This window comes from Elephas maximus, chromosome 13, assembly GCF_024166365.1.
Source record: "Elephas maximus indicus isolate mEleMax1 chromosome 13, mEleMax1 primary haplotype, whole genome shotgun sequence".
NCBI classification, from domain to species: domain Eukaryota; kingdom Metazoa; phylum Chordata; class Mammalia; order Proboscidea; family Elephantidae; genus Elephas; species Elephas maximus.
In genome coordinates this window covers 46,180,437-46,200,526 of record NC_064831.1, presented here as the reverse complement: position 1 = coordinate 46,200,526, position 20,090 = coordinate 46,180,437, and the positions used below count along the sequence as shown (strand labels likewise).

The 20,090-nt window shown below is 42.0% G+C and overlaps 1 protein-coding gene across 3 annotated transcripts in view; it reads left to right on the top strand.

Moving 5' to 3' along the window:
* Positions 1–11,684, top strand: part of NEDD4 (NEDD4 E3 ubiquitin protein ligase) — a 124,088-nt gene extending 112,404 nt beyond the window's left edge. For 2 of the 3 annotated variants that reach the window (XM_049905257.1, XM_049905256.1), the window contains exons 23-29: positions 258–331; positions 603–663; positions 2,123–2,182; positions 2,270–2,377; positions 3,099–3,195; positions 7,843–7,915; positions 8,421–11,680. In XM_049905257.1, coding sequence (XP_049761214.1) covers positions 258–331; positions 603–663; positions 2,123–2,182; positions 2,270–2,377; positions 3,099–3,195; positions 7,843–7,915; positions 8,421–8,523 — 576 coding nt within the window. In that variant the 3' untranslated portion in view covers positions 8,524–11,680. Of the gene's footprint in view, positions 1–257; positions 332–602; positions 664–2,122; positions 2,183–2,269; positions 2,378–3,098; positions 3,196–7,842; positions 7,916–8,420 lie in introns of all 3 variants that reach the window. The other variant, XM_049905258.1, reaches the window with a different exon arrangement.
* The last annotated feature ends 8,406 nt before the right edge of the window (positions 11,685–20,090 follow it).

Below are 20,090 nucleotides of genomic sequence, written 5' to 3'. Positions count from 1 at the left end.
CGTATACTCAGCTCTTCTCTGTGTGCTATTTTCTACATGTACTTTCCGGTAACAAAAGTTGTCTCTCAGCAAGAATTTGTGCTTTCTTTGACATCTGACTCATTCAATACTTATTTAGTAAAGCTAATATTTTCAGTTTTCTTAGCTTTTAAATTTGAATAAATTTAACTTAAAACACCAGGTTTCTGGTATAACTATAAAATGTGTATTTTTTTTTTCACTGAAATAACGTATCAAGATACCGTGTTTACTTTTAGACACATCAACATGAGTTGAAAAATGGTGGATCAGAAATAGTTGTCACCAATAAGAACAAAAAGGAATATATTTAGTAAGTATTTTATTATTAAGTATTTTACTGTATTTTATACATAAATTTTGTGCTTCTTCTCAGGAAGGCTCTTCTTACCTTCTTTCTCTTCCCCCATGGCCAGACTCTGAATGTTCTTCTCTTCTTGTAACAATGCTGTATTACCCACTCGTATTCAGTTTTGCCTCGTGCTTAGCTAGTTTTTATTTTTTGTTTCTAATTGAAATTAATATACCCTACATTTTTTTCCTGGTTGATGTGAAAAAGAATGAAATGTTTTGTTTCCTTCTAGTCTTGTAATACAATGGCGATTTGTAAACCGAATACAGAAGCAAATGGCTGCTTTTAAAGAGGTATTAGTTTTCTTTTGTTTGCTCTTCTATAATTTCAAAGTACTTGCTGTAAGTTTCAAATATTGGGCCTCATCACATCTGAGAAAAGTTAGTAGATGGCTTTTTTAAACTATTTTTAATTACATTTTTATGTTAACAAAATATTATGTAAATAGATGTTCACTGTTAAAATCCAGCCATTCAGGGTTTTAGTACAATAAACACTGACAGTCCTCCTTCCCTTCTCTCAACCCCCCCTCACTCCTTCTCAGTCCCACTTCTGTCACCTTAAGTAACCTCAGGAGAGCAAAGAAAGAAGAGTGCTAGAGGGACATTATAATACACTGTTTCTTTTTCTAAATGGGATCACATTATGCATGTCTTATGACTTGCTTTCTTCCCTCACAAAATATTTCTTGGCAGTCTTTATATGTTAAGATATATAGTTTGTGGCAGCATTTTATTCACAGTATAAATCTATAATTTATTTAAACTTTCCCAGTTGGTAGACGTTTAGGTGTTTTCAGGGCACTCATTTCATAAGCTGACGTACATATTTATCACACACTCTTCCATTTATTTAGTATTGGGCACTGACTGTGTGCCTGGTGCTGTGCTGGGCAAAAAGACACAGGTCCAGCGGTCAGGATGGTGATGGGAAGGGAGCCCTGGGTGGTAGTCCGGAAGGCAGAGCAGTAGCAGTGGGTAGTGTAAACCAAAGGGCTGTGGGTGGCAGCTTGGACTTGGAGCCACCTGCATCGTGTAGTGAAGCTACGAACTAGATAAATTATCAAGACGGGGGAGCAGTGAAGGAGCTCCACATGGGGAGACTCGGAACACCAAAAAGGAAAATTGAGAGGAGGTGAACAAAGGCAGGCAGAGATGGGAGAGAAAAACCAGGAGAGAAAGGTATGTTTCAAGACTGAGTTCTAAAGACAGGTGTTTCCAACAGTATCATACTGGAGAGATGTCAGATAAGGAACCAGAAAGTGTTTATTAAACTTAGCCACAAACTGTCTTTGACTTTTCCAGAACAGTTTCAGGCAGTAGAGGCCTAGAGTCGGATTGCTGTGGGGTAGAGTATAAATGGAAGGTGAACAGATGGATTCAGTAAGTGTGTAATGCTGTCACCCCAACCTTGGCTATGAGGGGAAGGAGAGTAGGACCTTTGCTTTCTTGTTTGTTTTTTAAGGCGGATGTGACATGAACAAATTTCAGTGCATGAGGAGCGAGCTAATTAATTAAGAGAAGGAGGTTTAGGGAGGGGTAGACCAGGCACGGGCAGAGGGACGGGCCTGAAGGAGGAAGTGGTCCCTCTCCACTGGGGCGCATGTTCTTGCCGCACCGAGGTCTTGGTTGACTTAAGCCTGTGGTGGAAATCTACGTGGACATGGAATTCCTCCCATAGCACCCAGTAGCTGAAGGATAGGAATGTCTGTGGACCATGCTAACCAGGTTTTTCAATGCATTTTTCTTCTAGGGGTTTTTTGAACTAATACCACAGGATCTCATCAAAATTTTTGATGAAAATGAACTAGAGGTAAGAAAATATTATTTTTATTTTAAACCAGGAACTTTATACCCACTGTTTTTCTTGTTCACAGTTTGGCATTTCTTGTTTATGTAGCTTCTCATGTGTGGATTGGCAGATGTGGATGTGAATGACTGGCGAGAACACACCAGGTACAAGAACAACTACAGTGCAGGCCATCAGGTCATACAGTGGTTCTGGAAGGTAATTAAAGGCTTCTGTTTCATAAATTACTCTCTGATAGGTCCAGTCATATTTACAGTCAGCTCTGATAGGTCCAATCATATTTACAGTCAGCTCTGGGTTGTCCGTGCTAATAGGTTACAGATAGATAAAACTGAAAAACACAAAACCCTGTAAAAATCATCTTTGATTTTGTATTAATGCATAGACTGATATGGATACCTTCGGGGTATGGTACCATACTCCATGCATAATTATAGATTAGTAAGTAAAAGGCTCAGAATAAAGTCAGTGGCAATAATAGAATGAGGTAGGTGCTTAGTTCCTTAATAAAGGGAAGCCTCTTCAGAGAGCTGTGATAATAACCAAGAATGTATTCTCTGGGACACCTGCCTGGCCCCTTTAAATGTGATTTTCTGTTTTATAAAGAAATTTGTATGCCACTCAATAATATCAGTAAGTATGATTTTTAAAAAGCCATGAGTCACATCTGGGAAGGAAATTTTTGTCACTTTCTTATGCTTTAATCCCAATCTAAAGAGTTTTCTTTTAGCCTAGAAATAAAGTTTCAACCAAGAAATAAGCAAACCACCCATAAACACAAGTTTAACTAAAGAAGCATGCAGATTTAACAATTAAGAATTAATCTGTAATGATATTCTGATAGCATATTTCTCAGGATAACTCTATTACCTTTTTCCAGTGATAGACTGTTCCTAAATGCTATTTTTATCTCATTCAGGCTGTTTTAATGATGGATTCAGAAAAAAGAATAAGATTACTTCAGTTTGTCACTGGCACATCCCGTGTACCTTTGAATGGATTTGCTGAACTATGTGGTAAGAAGTTTCCGCAGATCATGTGAAAATGGAGGGATGCCAGCTGCATTTTTTTACAGCTGATTGTTCTTCAAGCTTCTTTCATTTATATAAACATTTAGCTTTAAAAAAAAGAGAAATTAAGATTTTTTTAACGATGTAATTAGGTACAAGAACAAAACCAAACCTGTTGCCGTCAAGTCTGAGTCAATTCTGACTCATAGTGACCCTTCAGGACAGAGCAGAACTGTCCCATAGGGTTTCCAAGGAGCGCCTGGTGAATTCGAACTGCTGACCTTGTGGTTACCAGCCATAGCTCTTAACTACTATGCCACCAGGGTTTCCAGATACACAGAAGTAGGCCAAAATGCAGTTATACTTTCTAATCAGGTAGTGAGAAGTCTGAGTGGTGCCCATGGTTAACACAATTGGCTGCTAACCAAAAGGCTGGGGGCTGAATTCATGTAGAGGCACCTCAGAAGAAAGGCCTGGTGATCTACTTCTGAAAAATCAGCCACTGAAAACCCCACGGAGCACAGTTCTACACTGACATGCAGGGGATCACCTTGAGTCAGAACTGACTCAAAAGCAACTGTTTAATCAGATGGTGAAGAGGGAAACTGGAAACATGTAGTGTCTTGAGTTATTTCTATTCTTGAACTTTAGATTCTATTCCACTCTTCCTTCCATTGCAGACAAGCATGACCTCTACTGGGTCTAGCTCAGGGTGAGCGTACAACAAAAAACCAAGAGTTTTCTAGTAGAATAGAAGATGGCGGACTAAGCAAAGTTAAATAGATTTTGTTGGGACTTAGTAAAACAAAAAAAATTTTTTGTTTGTTTTTTTTGTTCTACAAAAAAAGTAAAATGCAAAGTTCCCAAAACTTACTTGATGCAAATTTTTCTTTGGCAGGGGGAGGGGTGGGGAATCTCCTCAGCCTATCGCAGAAAGGTGGGACAGGGGTAATACTGCAGGTGTCTCTGTCTATTCAGAATAGTTCACATCAATGCAGTTTTCTGTAAAGCGAAATTCTGTATATCCTTTCAAACTATTTCCCTGTTGATTTACATCATAACGCTAAAAAAAAACGCTAGAGGTGTGTATTGTAAAAAAAAAAAAAAAAGTACTGTGTTTGATGTAGATCACAGTAACTTTTCTTATTTTGGTTAACGGTCTGTTTGTTGGAGTGACATTTACTTTTTAAAGATACCAATAAGAACATATTGTTTTGAAAAGGGCTAGCTAAGGTTGGACCCTTACTTAGAGCAACAAGTAAGAACAGCATTGTCCTGGGAAGTACAGGTCAGGGACGGCTGCCTAGTAGCTGCTGAGCTGACCTTTTCCTGGGACATCCCAGTTAATTGGCCTAATGTCTTGTTTAGTGCATCTATTCCACCTCCTAGTTCGTTGCATAGCGCCTCAGGTCTTAAAAGCTTGCGAGCAGCCATCTAAGGCTCAACACTTGTTTTCTATTCACCTGGAGCAACAGAGGAAGAAGGAGAGTCAGGAATAGGAGGAGGAAATGGCATGTATGGCTAATCGCCTTCATGAACAACTGCCTCTTTTGCCATGGGATCAGAAGAACTGAATGGTGGCCGGTTACCATTACTGAACATTGTGATCAAAGATTCCATAGAAGAACCCTGATCAAAAGGGAGAAAATGCAGAACAGAATTTCAAATTGTCATGGACTCCAGACTTCTTGGAGGCATAAAGGTTGGATGAACCCCTGAAACTATTGCCCTGAATGAATCTTTAAACCTTAAGCCAAAAATATCCTCTGAAGTCTTCTCAAAACCAAACAATAATTTAGCTTAACAGTAAAAAATTTCTGCCTTGAGCATTATGCCCTTTTAAAATCTATATGGGATCAAACTGATAACAACAACTTGAAAGGTTAGATAGGAACCTCAGGGGGCAGTAAAGTTATGGAGAAGAACAAGTCAAAAAAGGAGGGCGAGAATGTCATGCCGCTCAAAGAATGTAATCAGTGTCACTAAATGGTACATGTAGAAACTGTTGAGTTGGTGTGTTTTTTGCTGTGTATATTCTCAACAACAACTAAATAAAAATAATAAGTAAATGAAAAAAAGGAAGAGAGCTATACTGTCTGAAAGCATTCCTAGTGGTCTCCATCTCCTTGGCAAGCCTGGTCTCCTTGTTAAGCTTTATTTATACTCGTTTGCGAACGTGTCAGGCAGCTGCCACTTCTCCACTTAAGTAACCACTCCCAGCGGGAAGACCGAGGCAGGAGCTTTGCTGCTAGCCGATACCCTCCCTCCTTGCCTGATTCCATCTCTTAGCCTTTGTCTTTTAGTGGCTTCACCTGAAAATCAAGGCGGGACAAACTAACATCCTTGTCCATCTCTAGCTGCACTTCCTTCTTGGTGCACTGGTTAAGAGCTCCGCTGCTAACTAAAAGGTCTGCAGTTCGAATCCATCAGCTGCTCCTTGAAAGTCCTGTGGAGTAGTTCTACTCTGTCCTATAGGGTCGCTATGAGTCGGAATCAACTCAACGGCAGTGGGTTTCCCTCTTTTATGTAGTCCAGGTCTGTACCCATCCACACTGGATTTCATGAACTGTTTGGAATTGGGCAAAAATACTCCCCACACAAAGCCCAAGTTGTTTGTGTTAGAATATAAGTTCAGATTCTTGTGTATTTACAAAATGAAGTAGATGTTGTTAATATGACAATGCAGTATTACATGGCCAGTGATCCGAATGTTAAGTTTATGTCAGTTGACTTGAGGGATTTTTATGATGGATTGTTCAAGTTAGTGAATCAAAAGGCAGAAAAAAATATATAATACTGATTCCATATGATAGAAACCAAACGATGACAAAAGTCCTGCGATTTTAACAGTGAGCATAATGGTGATGAATGATGTGTGAAGAGTTATCCTCTGTGAAAGAAACTTTAATTCTGAGAATATTGAGTATATTTGTGCTGCATCTGGCAATTATACACACACACATACATTTGGATATGATTATAAGACATGGAGAAAAGTATGGAAGGTTATATATTGGATTATTAACATTGGTGACCTGGCTGGTTGGGGTATATTGAGAATTGGAGACGGAAGAGCTAAGTGAAAACCCTGCCAAAAAAAGATAGTTTTTAAAAATATCCATAATATGAGAAAAAAAGTAGCATGTGTGTATAACATGAGCACATGCACACAAAGGTTCATGATAGGATGTCCACCCAGAAGTTAGAGCCATGTACCAAGATGGTGGGGTCTGAGGTGATTTTCACATCCTTCACTATATTTTTCTGTATCGCTTTAATTTTTTACAGTAAACACATATTATTTATATATTGTTGTTAGTTGCTGTCCAGTCAGTTCCAACTCCTGGCAACCCACATGTGCAGACTAGAACTGCACCATAGGATTCTCAAGGCTGTGACCTTTTGAAAGCAGATCACCAGGCCTTCCAAGATGCCTCTGAGTGGATTAGAACCACCAACCTTTTGGCTAGTAGTCAAGCACTTAACTGTTTGCACCACCCAGGGACTACTGTATTATTTATATAAGCAGACAAAAGTAAAGCTATTTTCAGTCCTACTGAAAAAAGAAAATACAAATTTCCTCTGTGTACCTGTGAGGGGAGCAGAATATGGGAATATAGTTGGTTCCATGGTTGGAGGTTTAGGGTCACAGTCTCATGGGACATCCCAGTTAATTGGCCTAATACGTGTTTAGTACTTCTTGTCTACCTCCAAGTTCACTGCACAGTGCCTGGGGTCTTACAAGCTGACAAGCGGCCATCCAAGGCTCAATAATTGGTCTCTGTTCACCTGGGGCAACAGAGGAAGAAGGAGAGCCAGGAATAGGAGGAGGATATGGAATGTGTGGCTGATTGCCTCCATGAACAACTGCCTCCTTTGCCATGAGACCAGAAGATCTGGGTGGTGCCCAGCTACCATTGTTGAACATTTTGATCAAAGATCCTACAGAGGAATCCTTATCAGAGGGAAAAAATGCAGAACAGAATTCCAAATTCTTATAGACCCTAGACTTTCTGGAGCCATGGGGGGCGGATGAACCTCTGAAACTATTGCCCTGAGAAAATCTTTAAACCTTAAACCAAAAATATCCCCTGAAGTCATCTTAAAATGGAACAATAGTTTAGCTTAACTAGTAAAAAATGTCTGCCTTGAGCATTGTGCTCTTTTAAGGACTATCTATATGGCATCAAATTGACAACAGCAACTCGAAAGATAGGGACCTTAGGGGGCAGTGAGTTTATGTTAATGAGGGAGGAACAACTCAAAAGGAAGTGAGAATGGCTGTACAACCCAAAGAATGTTATCAGTGTCACTAAATGGTACTTGTAGAAACTGTTGAATTGGTGCATGTTTTGCTATGTGTATTCTCAACAACAAACTAAATAAAATTTAGAGAAAAAAGCAGCAGCATCAGACATGCCGCCCTAGGGCAGAGTGATACAGTGGTTAAAATGGGCCAACGGAAAGTGTCTCTTCATTGAGGCTGGACAATGAAGCCAGCGGACACAGGACAGGCTTTATTTCTTTTGAGTTTAAAGAACCAAATTAGCTTCCTATGTATGTAAGTTCTGCATTTGAAAAAAGTAAGTTTTGAAATGCCTAGGGATTCCTGCATAAAGTATATGAAACCAGAGAAACTCTTCTTTCTTTTAGGTTCAAACGGACCACAGTGTTTTACAGTTGAACAGTGGGGTACCCCTGACAAGCTGCCAAGAGCTCATACCTGGTAAGCAAGTGCTAACAGGTAGTCCAGGCGCGGAAGAGCGGGGAGAAGTTCTGGTCTGTCTGTAATATGTTATTGGCAGCTGTGGGTGAGGAGTCGTCAGCGGCACTAACCCAGGAACAGACCTTTCTTTATCAGGTAGACCTGGTCTTGACGTCCAGGTAGCCAAATGTTGGAGAGGCCCATCTAAACTGTTGACCATATGTTGCCTTCATGGCATGAGGGTGGGGCCGCCCCAAGAAGGGCTGGAGCATTCGCTTCTGGAGGTTAAAATGGCAGAGGAACCAGTCATTGGATATTGAGGAGGGGGTGGGAAGTCTCCACCAGGGAGTCATGGAGAGAGTCCACGCCCTGAGCCCAGTTTTGTATCTCACTTCTACCCCTGTTGATAAAGTGTCTGTTAGTGCCGAAATGTGGCCTAATGACAAATACCGGCATCACTGTGTTTGCCATGGTGATAGGCGCCTTGTCAGTGTCTCTCATAACCAGTTCCTCTCTGTTCTTTCAGCTTCAATCGCTTGGACTTGCCACCATATGAATCATTTGAAGAATTATGGGATAAACTTCAGATGGCAATTGAGAACACTCAGGGTTTTGATGGGGTTGATTAGATACGCGTTAACGATCTATGATGTTTTATTGCCACAATTTTTGTAAGCAAAATCTCAACTTAAATTTTCCAGGGAACTACTAAAAACTTGGCCGTTGACTCTTCCCAGATACTTGAGAAAGTGATATACAAGCATTAGGAGGCACTGTGTGACAACATAACCATTATTTCAGTCACTTTGAAACACCGCAGTACATTGACACGGCTGTTTCACTCTTAGAGTCCACCAGGCAGGGTACACAAGTCCTGTGTCCCCGAAGTAGTGAGTTTTGTTCTCAACATTTACCTCTTTGACAGCATTTGCCAGGCAGTTCTTTCTTTAACTACTGAAATTCTAACTGTGAAATATTTGTGATAAGTGTTATGTGTGAAAAGTTTCATACTTCTTGAGAAGAAAAACTGAAATTTGGAGAAAAAATAATTTACTATTGAGTAAACAGCAATCTATTTAGTGCTGCTTTCAGCTATTTATTATTACATTGACATGCCTAACGCACCTTCTGCCCAGATTTTAGGAGAAACCATGTAAAGTGTGTTACCTGTACTTTTAGTCAACTGACTCAACTGCAGAAAACTGTTTACTTCATTTTAAAAGTATTTAACTTTTGTTAATATGTAGTTTTACTCAACAGTGATTCATAAGATACGTGAAGCAAATTCAAAACTGCAATGAGTGACAAGTGTTAAAGCCTTCCTCTTGCCTGTGTATCCTGTGGCTCAGTGACACAGTTATCACTTGTTCCTGTTTGTGTAGTGAGAAGAACTCCTTCTTCAAGCACTAAACGAAAGCTCCACAAAGCAGTGTTTCTAAGTGAGCTTTGAAGGACAGAGCTCACCTTTACTAGTCATTCTTTACGCTCGCACAGTTACGTAGTAAATACATGTTTACAGGGTTTACTATGTTTACAGACTAAGCCAATTTCTCTAGTTGCTTTTTTATATTTTTAGTACTTCACTTTAGTAAAAAAAAAAAAAAAAATTGTTAAAAAATAGCCAAAGAGTAGTTATAACGCATAATTTGTATTAAATTTATTACCATGTTTCTTATGCTTTTTAAAAATACTGTTTACTATGAAAGTGAAGTTTTGTTACAAATCCAAAACTCTTTAGCAAAATGCTACAGGTAGAATCCAACTTCAGCCAAACCAATGTACAGAAAAACCGTATGTGCACATTCAACAAACGTGTGCTGAATGCTTGCTGTGTGCATGGCACTGGGCTAGACCCCCGGAGTAAGAGGTGGCACTGGGCTAGGCCCCTGGAGTAAGAAGTGGCACTTGGTTAGGCCCCTGGAGTAAGAGGCAGCACTGGGCTAGGCCCGTGGAGGAAGAAGTGGCACTGGGCTAGGCCCTTGGAGTAAGAGGTGGCACTGGGCTAGGCCCCTGGAGTAAGAAGTGGCACTGGGTTAGGCCCCTGGAGTAAGAGGCCTCAGCTTCAGAAAAGCAGCTCGGTCTCCATTCCCCAGGAACTGCAAATGTGTATGTGAATTTGTAAACAGTCACAAGTGGGAGTGAGCAGAATAAGGCAAAAGGGGAAGTGTTGTAGGTTCCAATGCACCTGCAAAGGTAAACTGTGCCAAGACTGTATTTATTCCTAGTTTCTTACCTATATTGAAATAATTATATGAATAGAGAATGCTCTTGAAAAAAATTAAACCTATTTCCCAATATAGTATCTTGGTAATTTAGAAATATATTTTAAAAATACATGTTATGAATCTTCTTAAATATGTGTGTTCTATGAGAGTTGTAAAAAGTACCCTGCCTGTTGGTTTAAGCTTACTGAGGTACAATGCGATAGGTACCTGTCAGCAAGGATCCCAATTTTGGAAACAGTAGCAAAACCACCTTCAAACACCACAGCGTCCGCTTGGTTTGGGAAAAACAGCTCACAGATGAAGATGCACTGTGTGTCGGCACCTGTGTTAGCCAGCAGTCGGGCAAAACCACCAGGTGTAGTCCTACTTTTATCACTTAACCAACTGTGTGAACTCAACCTACTTAACCTCTCTGGGCTCCTGTTCTTCATCTGTCAAATAAGAACAGTCATGCCTACCCTCATTCTTAGGCAAGATTGTTGTAAATTCCAGAGAGAAGAGGTTTGGAAAAGGCTTTGTTAGCTGTAAAATCCTCTACAACCAGAAGATGCTTTGTGCTGACCACTGGATTTAGACAGATCAGGGGTGCACACCAAATACAATCCTGAAGAAGAACCTCTTCGTTTAAAAATACAATGGCTTCTAATAGACAAGGAAGTAGGAACACATCTGATATTGAATATACACATATCTACATATTTTTTTTGTTTGTTTGTTTTTTACATATACACATATTATCTATATATGGAGCCCTGAAGGCACGGTGGGTAAGAGCTCGGCTGCTAACCAAAAGGTCTGCAGTTCAAATCTACCAGCCTCAACTTGGAAACCCTATAGGGCAGTTCTACTCTGTCCTGTAGGGTCGCTGTCAGTCGGAATCAAGTCGACAGCAATGAGTTTGGTTTTGGTTTTGGTATCTATATAAAGGTCTTACCATCAGAATTCATTCCCCCGCGTCAGTAAATAATATTAATGTGGGCCAATGCTTGGAAATGTCCTCATTATTTATAAGTGAATGTGAAAATATTCTTGTTAAAATAAGATTCTACTGCGTCATTATTAAATATCAATTCTGTGAAACATCATAGCAGATACCAGTGCTCAGTGAAACGTAAAGCTTTCTTTTCATCTGGCTGACAGTCATTTGGATGGTCCTGTGACTCAGGGCATGGTGTTTGTTCATGAGCCAGACTCACTCCCACCAGCTCCAGCCACAGACCATCCTCCCCTTCTCCCAGGTGTGGACTGATGGTCCAGGAGGAACCTGATGGGGCAACACAGCCCCTCATCCCAGGTAGAAAAGTATGGTTAAAGGCATTCTACTTCTGGAGAGGCAGTAGGGTCATTTTCATACAGCAAGGATGTCATACTTTTCTAGAGATTGTAAGCATATAATTTTAGCCAACATTTTCTCTGTAATGAAAAATTTTAACAAAGACAAAATTGTGTTTCAAATGCATTCATCCTAACGCAAATTTAAATGGCATTTGTTTTAATATTTTTATTTATAATGTTGAAATTATTCCATATAAATACCAAGATAAGACAATTCTATTTGATTATAAGCCATTTGACATTGTTTTTAAAAAACTTCAGATATGGTAAATATAAAGATTAATGTATCAAAATTTATTGCATACTTTAAAGTATAAAATCATTTTTAAAAATCTTGATGCCATGAATAAAGTTCTATTCTAATAAAAAAAATTGTGACTTATTTTTAAATAGAAATGTTTTCAAGGCAGTATCCTGGGTGGTATTTGTAGTTGCACCTGGAATTCTCAGGACAGTCTGGAATTTAGATCTGATGAGTTAGCCTGACTATAAACCCCTAACCACAGGTAACCAGTCCCCACTTAACAAACAGGTCATGTTCCAGAAGTCTGGCTTGCTAGTTGTTAGTCAGTGATACAGTAAAGTTGCAGATGGGCTGGATTTCAGGTGTGCTGCTCATTCATGAGGCCAGCCTTGTAGCCTGACCACCATGTATAACGTTGTTTCTATGGAAGAAAAAGGAGTTCCAGGTGTTAATTCAGGACTTTGTCCTCCTTTGTCTTACAGCACCTTCCCAGTTAGAAGGGACTCTGCCACTCCCCCCTACACACACCGGGTATTAATTCAGGAGTTTCCCCTCCCTCATCTTACAGTACCTTCCCGGTTAGAAGGGACTCTGCCCCCCGCCCCCCCACCCCCCACCCCACACACACACCAGCCCTGGAAAGGTGCTGTTCCAGCCCTGTTGCTGCCAAAATCCAGACCAGAGCTTCTAACCCTAAAGCCCAGCCCCTGCCCTCCCTGCAGCCACGCCTCCCGTAGTGGGGGTCACAGCTGTCCATCACAGCACACATGTTTACAGAGGACGTTAAACTAAGGTGTTAAGACTCTCGGGACCTACCCTCTATGAATAAAGGACCCCTCAGTACAGTTTTTTTTTTTTTTTTACATTTTGTATATTTTTCTTGAAAGCTAATCACTAAATTAGCCTCTGTTTGGATTCTGCCCTCTCTTCCCAAGCAATCCATCCAATACAGTCCCTCATCACATATCAGTGTTTTGTTTCTAGTATACAAACCTGATCAGCGTACTTTACTGCCAGGAAAAATAAAAACCCTCAGGGCTCCCCAGAGTCCTAAGGATGAAGCCCAAACCCATTAGCGTGCAATGCAGGCTACCCTCAGCCTGATGTATCAGCTCCACCTCCTGTGGTACCCTACCCAGGCACCCTGTACCCCACCCAACTCAAACCTCAGTCCTGGATCCCTGCAGGCTCTGCTGGAATGCTTTAGTCCTTTGTTTCCACTTGAGAAATCCTTCCTCCTCCTGGACCCGGATATTAATACCAATGGCAGAGCACTGGTGGCGCAGTGGTTGAGAGCTATGGCTGCTAACCAAAAGGTCCGCAGTTTGCATCCACCAGCCACTCCTTCGAAACCCTATGGGGCAGTTCTATTTTGCCCCAATATGGTTGGCCATGGGTAATATCAATGGCATTGTATTACAATTCTTTGTTTACATAATTCTCTCCCACTAATTTTTGGGCAGCTTGAGGACAGAGAGTGCTTTGTGTACATCTTTTTCCCAGCAGTGATTATTCCCCAGTATATAAATATTCTATACGTATGGATGGGTTCAACCTGAGGAGACCAATTGTTCGTGAATATAGTCCATTCACGCACGTGGACCTCACGGGCATTACTCTACCTGGCACTGCTGTCAAATCAGGACACTCCGCATTTAGGGAGATGCTGGGGGAATGTCTAAACGCACAGACCTGGGAGCCCGACTGAAATCTCACTGAGTGCTGGTTCTGCATAAACACTCCAGTGGAGCCCATTTAATCGTCATGAAAACTCAGAGATGGGTTTCATAAGCTCAAGAAGGACAAGTCACCTAAGGCCACACAGCTTATAAACTCTCTGGATCAGTATTGTATGTCATTAAAACCAAAACCACACCCGTTGCCGACAAATCTATTCCGACTCACGATGACAGAGTTGAACTTTGCAGAAGCCGACTGCCACATCTTTCTCCCACAGAGAGGCTGGTGGGTTGGAACAGCCAGCCTTTCGGTTAGCAGCCGAGCGCTTTAACCACTGCACCAACAGCACTCCTTATATGTATATTAAACCAAAACCACTGCCGTCGAGTCGATTCCGACTCATAGCGACCCTATAGGACAGAGTAGAACTGCCCCATAAGAGTTTCCAAGGAGCACCTGGCAGATTTGAACTGCCGACTTCTTGGTTAGCAGCCATAGCACTTAACTACTAGGCCACCAGGGTTTCCTATATGTATATTAAAAAAAAAAAAGGGTATTGTAAATTAAAATAACAATGAGATACTACTTCACACCTATTAGAATGGCTACAATCCAAAACACAAAACACTAAATGCTGGTGGGATGTGCAGCAACAGGCCCCCCGTTAATGGTTAAAAAAAAAAAAAAATCCGTTGCTGTCGAGTCAATTCCAACTCATCATGACCTAGAGGGCACAGTAGAACTGCCCCATAGGGTTTCAAGGAACCCTGGTCGTGCAGTGGTTAAACCTTGGGCTGCTAACCGAAAGGTCAGCCATTTGGATCCACCAGCCGCTCCTTGGAAACCCTATGGGGCAGTTCTTCTCTGTCCTATAGGGTTTTTATGAGTTGAAATTGACTTGAAGTCAATAGGCTTAATATTTACAGAAGCAGATTGCCACACCTTTGTCCACTAACTGAGCACTTAACCACTGCACCACCAGGGCTCTTATTGCTGGTGGGAGTGTAAAATGGTACAGCCATTCCGGAAGATAGTTGGGCTGTTTCTTACAAAGCTAAACATAAGCTCACCGTACCCAGCAATCATGCTCCTAATTTATGCACCCAAGTAAGTAGAAAACATCCTACCACAAAAAAAAAAAACCTGCGCACAAACATTTCTAGCAACTTTATTCATAATTGCCAGAAATTGGAAGCAATCAAGACGTCCTCTAGTAGATGAATGGATAAATAGACTATGGTACATGTATACAACAGAATATTACTCAGTGATTAAAAGAAATGAGCTATCAAGCTACAAAAAGATGTGGGGGGTCCTTAAATGCACATCGCTAAGAAGCCAGGCTGAGAAGGCTACATACACTCTGTATGATTTCAACTCTCCCACATTCTGGAAAAGGCAAAACTATAGAGATGTGAGAAGATCAGTGGTTGCCAGGGGGTCAGTGGGGCGTGGGGGGGGGGGGCGGAGGGGGCAGGGTAAACAGGTGGAGCACAGGACATTTCTAGGGTGGTAGAATTATTCTGTGTGATAAATGTGAAATGGTGTATGACACAAACATATGGCATTTTGCACTTGTCAGAACCCATAGGACCGTACAACACAGAGTGAACTCTAATGTAAACTCTGTACTTCGGTTAGTAATAATGTATCCATACGAATTGTATCAAATGTACCACACCAGTGCGAGGGGTTAACACAAGGGACACTGTGACTCAAGGGAGAGAAGGAATGTAGGAACTCACTGTAGTTTCTGCTCAGCTTTTCTGTAAATCTCAAGATGCTCTAAAGAATCTATTAAATTTTTTTAAAAATAGGTCATAACTGCTTAGTTTGTTTGAGGAGTCAGGGTTCTTGCAGTGAAATCATGTCCAGGAGTATGAGGTAGACCCAGATCAAAATGGAGCCAGGAAGGGAAGAAAGCCCCGGAGCTGCTGCCCTTCAGTGCAGAGGTGTTTACGCTTTCAGCCTCCAGGGGGGAAGGGCCTCCAAAGCCTAGTAATTAAAAGATCCTGTGAAATCAGGGCAACTTGGAAACAGAATCCTCTCTTCTTGTGACGTTAACCAGAGATTAAAGCCATAACCGTAGCTTCGTGAACTGCGTACTTCCATCTGACTTTACCTACACTCAGTTCATCACTTAGGTTCTGATTTAAATTCTCTCATGAAAGATAATCAGCTATTATCATGGGGCAAACCCATGTCTTCCTGAGAGTTATGTCTCTTTAACAAATGTTTTATAAATGAGAAATTCAAGCAAATTCTCTCGAATCAATAACAGGTAATCAGCACAGCGAACTGCTGTGTTTAACAGAAGGATTTCCGTTGATGCTAGGCTTGAAAACACTACCAGATTAACCCAAACCCACTGCCAGTGAGGCAGTTCAGACTTAGTGACCCCATAGGGTTTCCAAGGCTGTAAATCTCTGCAGAAGCAGACTGCCACATCTTTCTCCCATGGAGCTGCTGGTGGCTGCAAAATGCCTTTTGGTTAGCAGTCAATCACTTTTAACCAGTGCACCACCAAATTAATGGCTGTTAGTACTCAGTCACTGGGAGCTAGCCCAAGTGCAGCATGAATATCCTTTAAGTCTTAACAACACTAAGATACAGTATGTTTAGTCCTCCAAAGGGAGGACCAAGTTCTCAGTGATGAATGGATAACAACCAACTGGGTTTGCTTTTTTAGTATTGCTGTTTATTGTCATGAGATAGCGTTTGTGAATAAATGTGGATGTTGCATGGTCTTCATCTACGAGGAACCCAGGGATGTCTTATCCTTGTCTACCTCTTCAAATGAAGTGTGAGAAGGGGAAAAAGAAAGCTCCATTAACTCTCAGCACTATCAGGACTCTGGTATTTCTGGTGCCCCAGGGACTCGGTTTGCATACTTGCCCCATTGCTGTCTATGGACAATGTGAAGAGGAATTTGGGATTTATTGCCAAGACTTCTAACTACTGACTTAGGCGTTGTCAGAGCAGGAAAGGCGGGTACATACTACAAGCTTTGGAAGGGGTGTTAAGATGTACTTGTGACCTCACCCTAAGTCAAGGTCTAGTCCAGCTGTCCAACGGAAATACAATGCAAGTGACATGCAGTCAATCCTCATTTTTTGCAGATGTCATATTTGTGACTTTGCCTACTCACTATATTTTGTTTATAACCCCAAAACCAATATTCGCAGTACTTTCATGGTCATTCACAGACATGCACAGAACAACAAAAATTGTGAGTCATGTTCCCAGCTGAGGTTTAAGCTCTCAGACTGTAAACAAATGTCCTTTTCATGATCAATTTAGTGTTACTTAATCTTTCCTGTTTTTGTGCTTTTTTGATTTTCACTGTTTAAAGTGGACCATGTGTGTAGTTCCGAAGTGCGGTCTAGTGTTCCTAAGCTCAAGAAGACTGTGCTGTGCCTTACAAAGAAACCATGTAGATTAGATAAAATTGTTCAGATATGAGCTATAGTGCAATGGGCTCCAAGTTCAATGTAAATGAATCAGCAATATAAAAAATGTCTTTAAACAGAAACACCTAAAGTAAGGTTATATGTTAATCAGTGGACAAAACTGTGACCAGAGACTCAGAGGAGCTTAACCCCATATTGCCCCTGGAAGCGGTGGCTCGGGATTCACTAGTTCAGTGTTTGTGGTGACTTTATAGGATGCATCTACTGCGAATAACGAGAAGGGGCCGTATGTAATTTTAAGTCTTCTAGTAGCCACATTTAAGAAAGTAAAAATGAAACATGTGATATTAACTTTAATGATATTTATTATTTAACCCAACATATCCAAAATCTCATTTGAACATGTAATCAGTGTGAAATTAAGATATTTTACTTTTTTATATACTAAATCTTCACAGTATGGAGGTATGTAATGCTTACAGAATATCTCAGTTTAGACTGCCACACTCCAAGCGTTCAGTAGCCACATGTGGCTAGTGGCCACAGTATTGGGCAGCACCGGGGTCAACAGGCCTGTGCCATCCCTCGACACAACGGAAGGGAGTTTAGAAGCAGCTGGAAGTGGTTCACCCAGTGACGGGGATAAATTAGTTTGCTTCCTCAAAGCAACTTGGCATAAATTCATCCAGGAGAGCTGAATGCTGAAAACTAAGTAACATTCTAACCTAGACAGTCATCCTGTGGCAATCCCCAAATTTACATTTAGGAGGAGCTAATAATAGTCTTGTTGGAAGGGATGGTGTGTTTACATTGTAAGTGCACTGTTTCCATTTAGATTGTACTTTTCCTGGGAGCCCTGGTAGCACAGTGGTTAAAGCACTGGGCTACTAACTGAAAGGTTGGCAGTTCAAACCCACCAGCCGCTCCATGGCAGAAAGATGTGGCAGTCTGCTTCTGTAAAGACTCTAGGCTTGGAAACCCTATGGAGCAGTTCTACTGTGTCCTGCAGGGTGGCTGTGGGTCAGAATCAACTTGCCGGCCGTGGGGTTTTTTTTGTATGTTTACCAGGGTGGCTTGGGGAGAGAGGCAGGTGCAGATTATAGGGAGGGTGGTAAAAAGCCCCCAATCACACCTGAGTCTGTCATGTAGCCACTGGAGAGGGAGGGAGCAGGAATTCTGCAGAGGGTCACTCCGCTAGCTGAAATACTTGAAGGTGTCCCACACTGAAGGTCACAGAAGCTGGGGGAGGAAGCCAACACAGGGACCTCTTAAAACCAGCCTCCTGTGAAGCGAAAGAACTGGGACCTGGAGAGATCGTCACCAGAGCAGGGGTGGCCTGAGGTGGTTTATCAGGAAGAAACAGCCAGAAACTGCAGGACAGTGATGAGACTGGAGCCGGGGAGATGTAATCGCCACTGTGGAGGGAGGACTGCCTCAGGGTCTCAGGGGGCCATCTGTGAAGGGGGAATATCTTAGAGTGAACCCCCTTGACATTTGGGGGAAGACAGAGACTGTGGGAGAGGCATCTGTTTGTTTTTTCTGGTGCAAAGAGAATAACAAAATGAGACCAGGAGGGCTAATAGACAGCAGATGGAGGAGTGCCAGAGAGCTCAGTCCTGCCAATGGCTTTGAACTGGAACCACATCTGTAATTTCCACAGTGAGTGTGGTCCATGAGAAGGAAGGTTAGAATGAAATAAAACAAGGGACTCATCAGAGGTAATTACGAGTTACTCTCAGTGGATGAAATAGCAGGGATTATGTTGAGCTGGAGAAATTGCAGGGGTTTGATCATGAATGGCCTTGTATTCCATACTAGGAAGTCTGAGCTTTATCCTGTCAACAGTGGGGGGGGGGGGGGTATATTCAAAAGCTATAACCCGGGGTGTGATGTGATTTGATATGCACTTTAGAAAGCTCATTGTACATATTTCAGGACAGTAAGCCTGGGAGCAGGAGCCCTTGTGGTGCAGTGGTTACAGTGCTCTGATGTTAACAGAAAAATGCCGATGGTTCAAACCCACTAGGCACTTGGCTGGAGAAAGGTGTGGCAGTCTGCTTCTGTAAAGATTACAGCATTGGAAACCCTATGGGGCAGTTCTACTCTGCCCTATAGGGTCGCTAGGAGTTGGAATCGACTCAATGGCAATGGGCTTAAGCTGGGAGCAAGTACTGGTCCTAAGAGCATGCCAGTGATGAAGTGAGAGATGGCGGCCGCCTGAACTCAGCATTGAGGGGTTGGTATGAAGAGAAGTGAGGAGACTGGATCAGCCCTTGTGGGTTGGGTGGAGAGAGGAAAGAGAGGCAAAGCCCAGAGCCTAGGCTGACACCTCAGTTTCCCACTGAGGCAGCTGGGTGGGTCGGTGCTGGTACCACCACCGAAGCAGAAAGAGGAGGGCTATTACCCTTTCATGTGGAGAATTTGAGATGCCTGTGAGACATCAAAGGGGCTGCGTCTGGGATGCAGTGTTCATGGTAGGTCTAAAGGTGGGTATCAGCAAATTATTAAGCCCCAGTGAGGAAATTACATGTGCAGCAGACTAAGAAAGCTTATCCAAATGGCCAAACATCTGTTAAGTTAATTTCATTATATTTTGTATTTAATAGAATAAGCAGTGATAGAATACTATAAACAATATAATTGTTTTTTAGCCAAAACCAAGCTTTTAGTGTTTTCTTTCCTCTTTGGTAGGTATTTCAGAATTGGTAATTACTGCCAACAAAACACACACACGTATTCCAAGTTTGCTGATGACCTGGGCTCCCAAAACTTCCTTTTGCTCACTCCCAGCTAAGACCCCACCTGTGTCGCTGGCCACTGTGAAGTGGTCTGCTCACTGCTCTTCCCCTTAGCATTTGGGTCCTAGGAGGCTGAACGATGGGAACTGGGAACGCTGCCGCTGCCCCATGGATAACTTCTCTGCTGGAAAGCAACTTGATTACCTCCATGAGGAAGTTTGGGTGGGCAGAGAAACGGAAACAAGCAGGTGAGCCTGTGGAGGAAGAAGCACTGTGAAAATGGGCTCTGATCCCTTCAGGGAGTCTTAAGAAGAGGATGTAGGGATGAGAGAGGAGTTAGGGAAGCCTATCGTTGTTGTTGATGGGTGCCATCGAGTAAATTCCAACTCATAGCGACCCCATGTGACAGAGTAGAACTGCCCCATAGGGTTTCCTAGGCTGTAATCTTTATGGGAGCAGATTGTGAGGTCTTTCTCCTGCAGAGCTGCTGGGTGGTTCAAACCGCCAACCTTTTGGTTAGCTGCTGAGTGCTTGACCATCATGCTGCCAGGGCTCCTTTAGGGC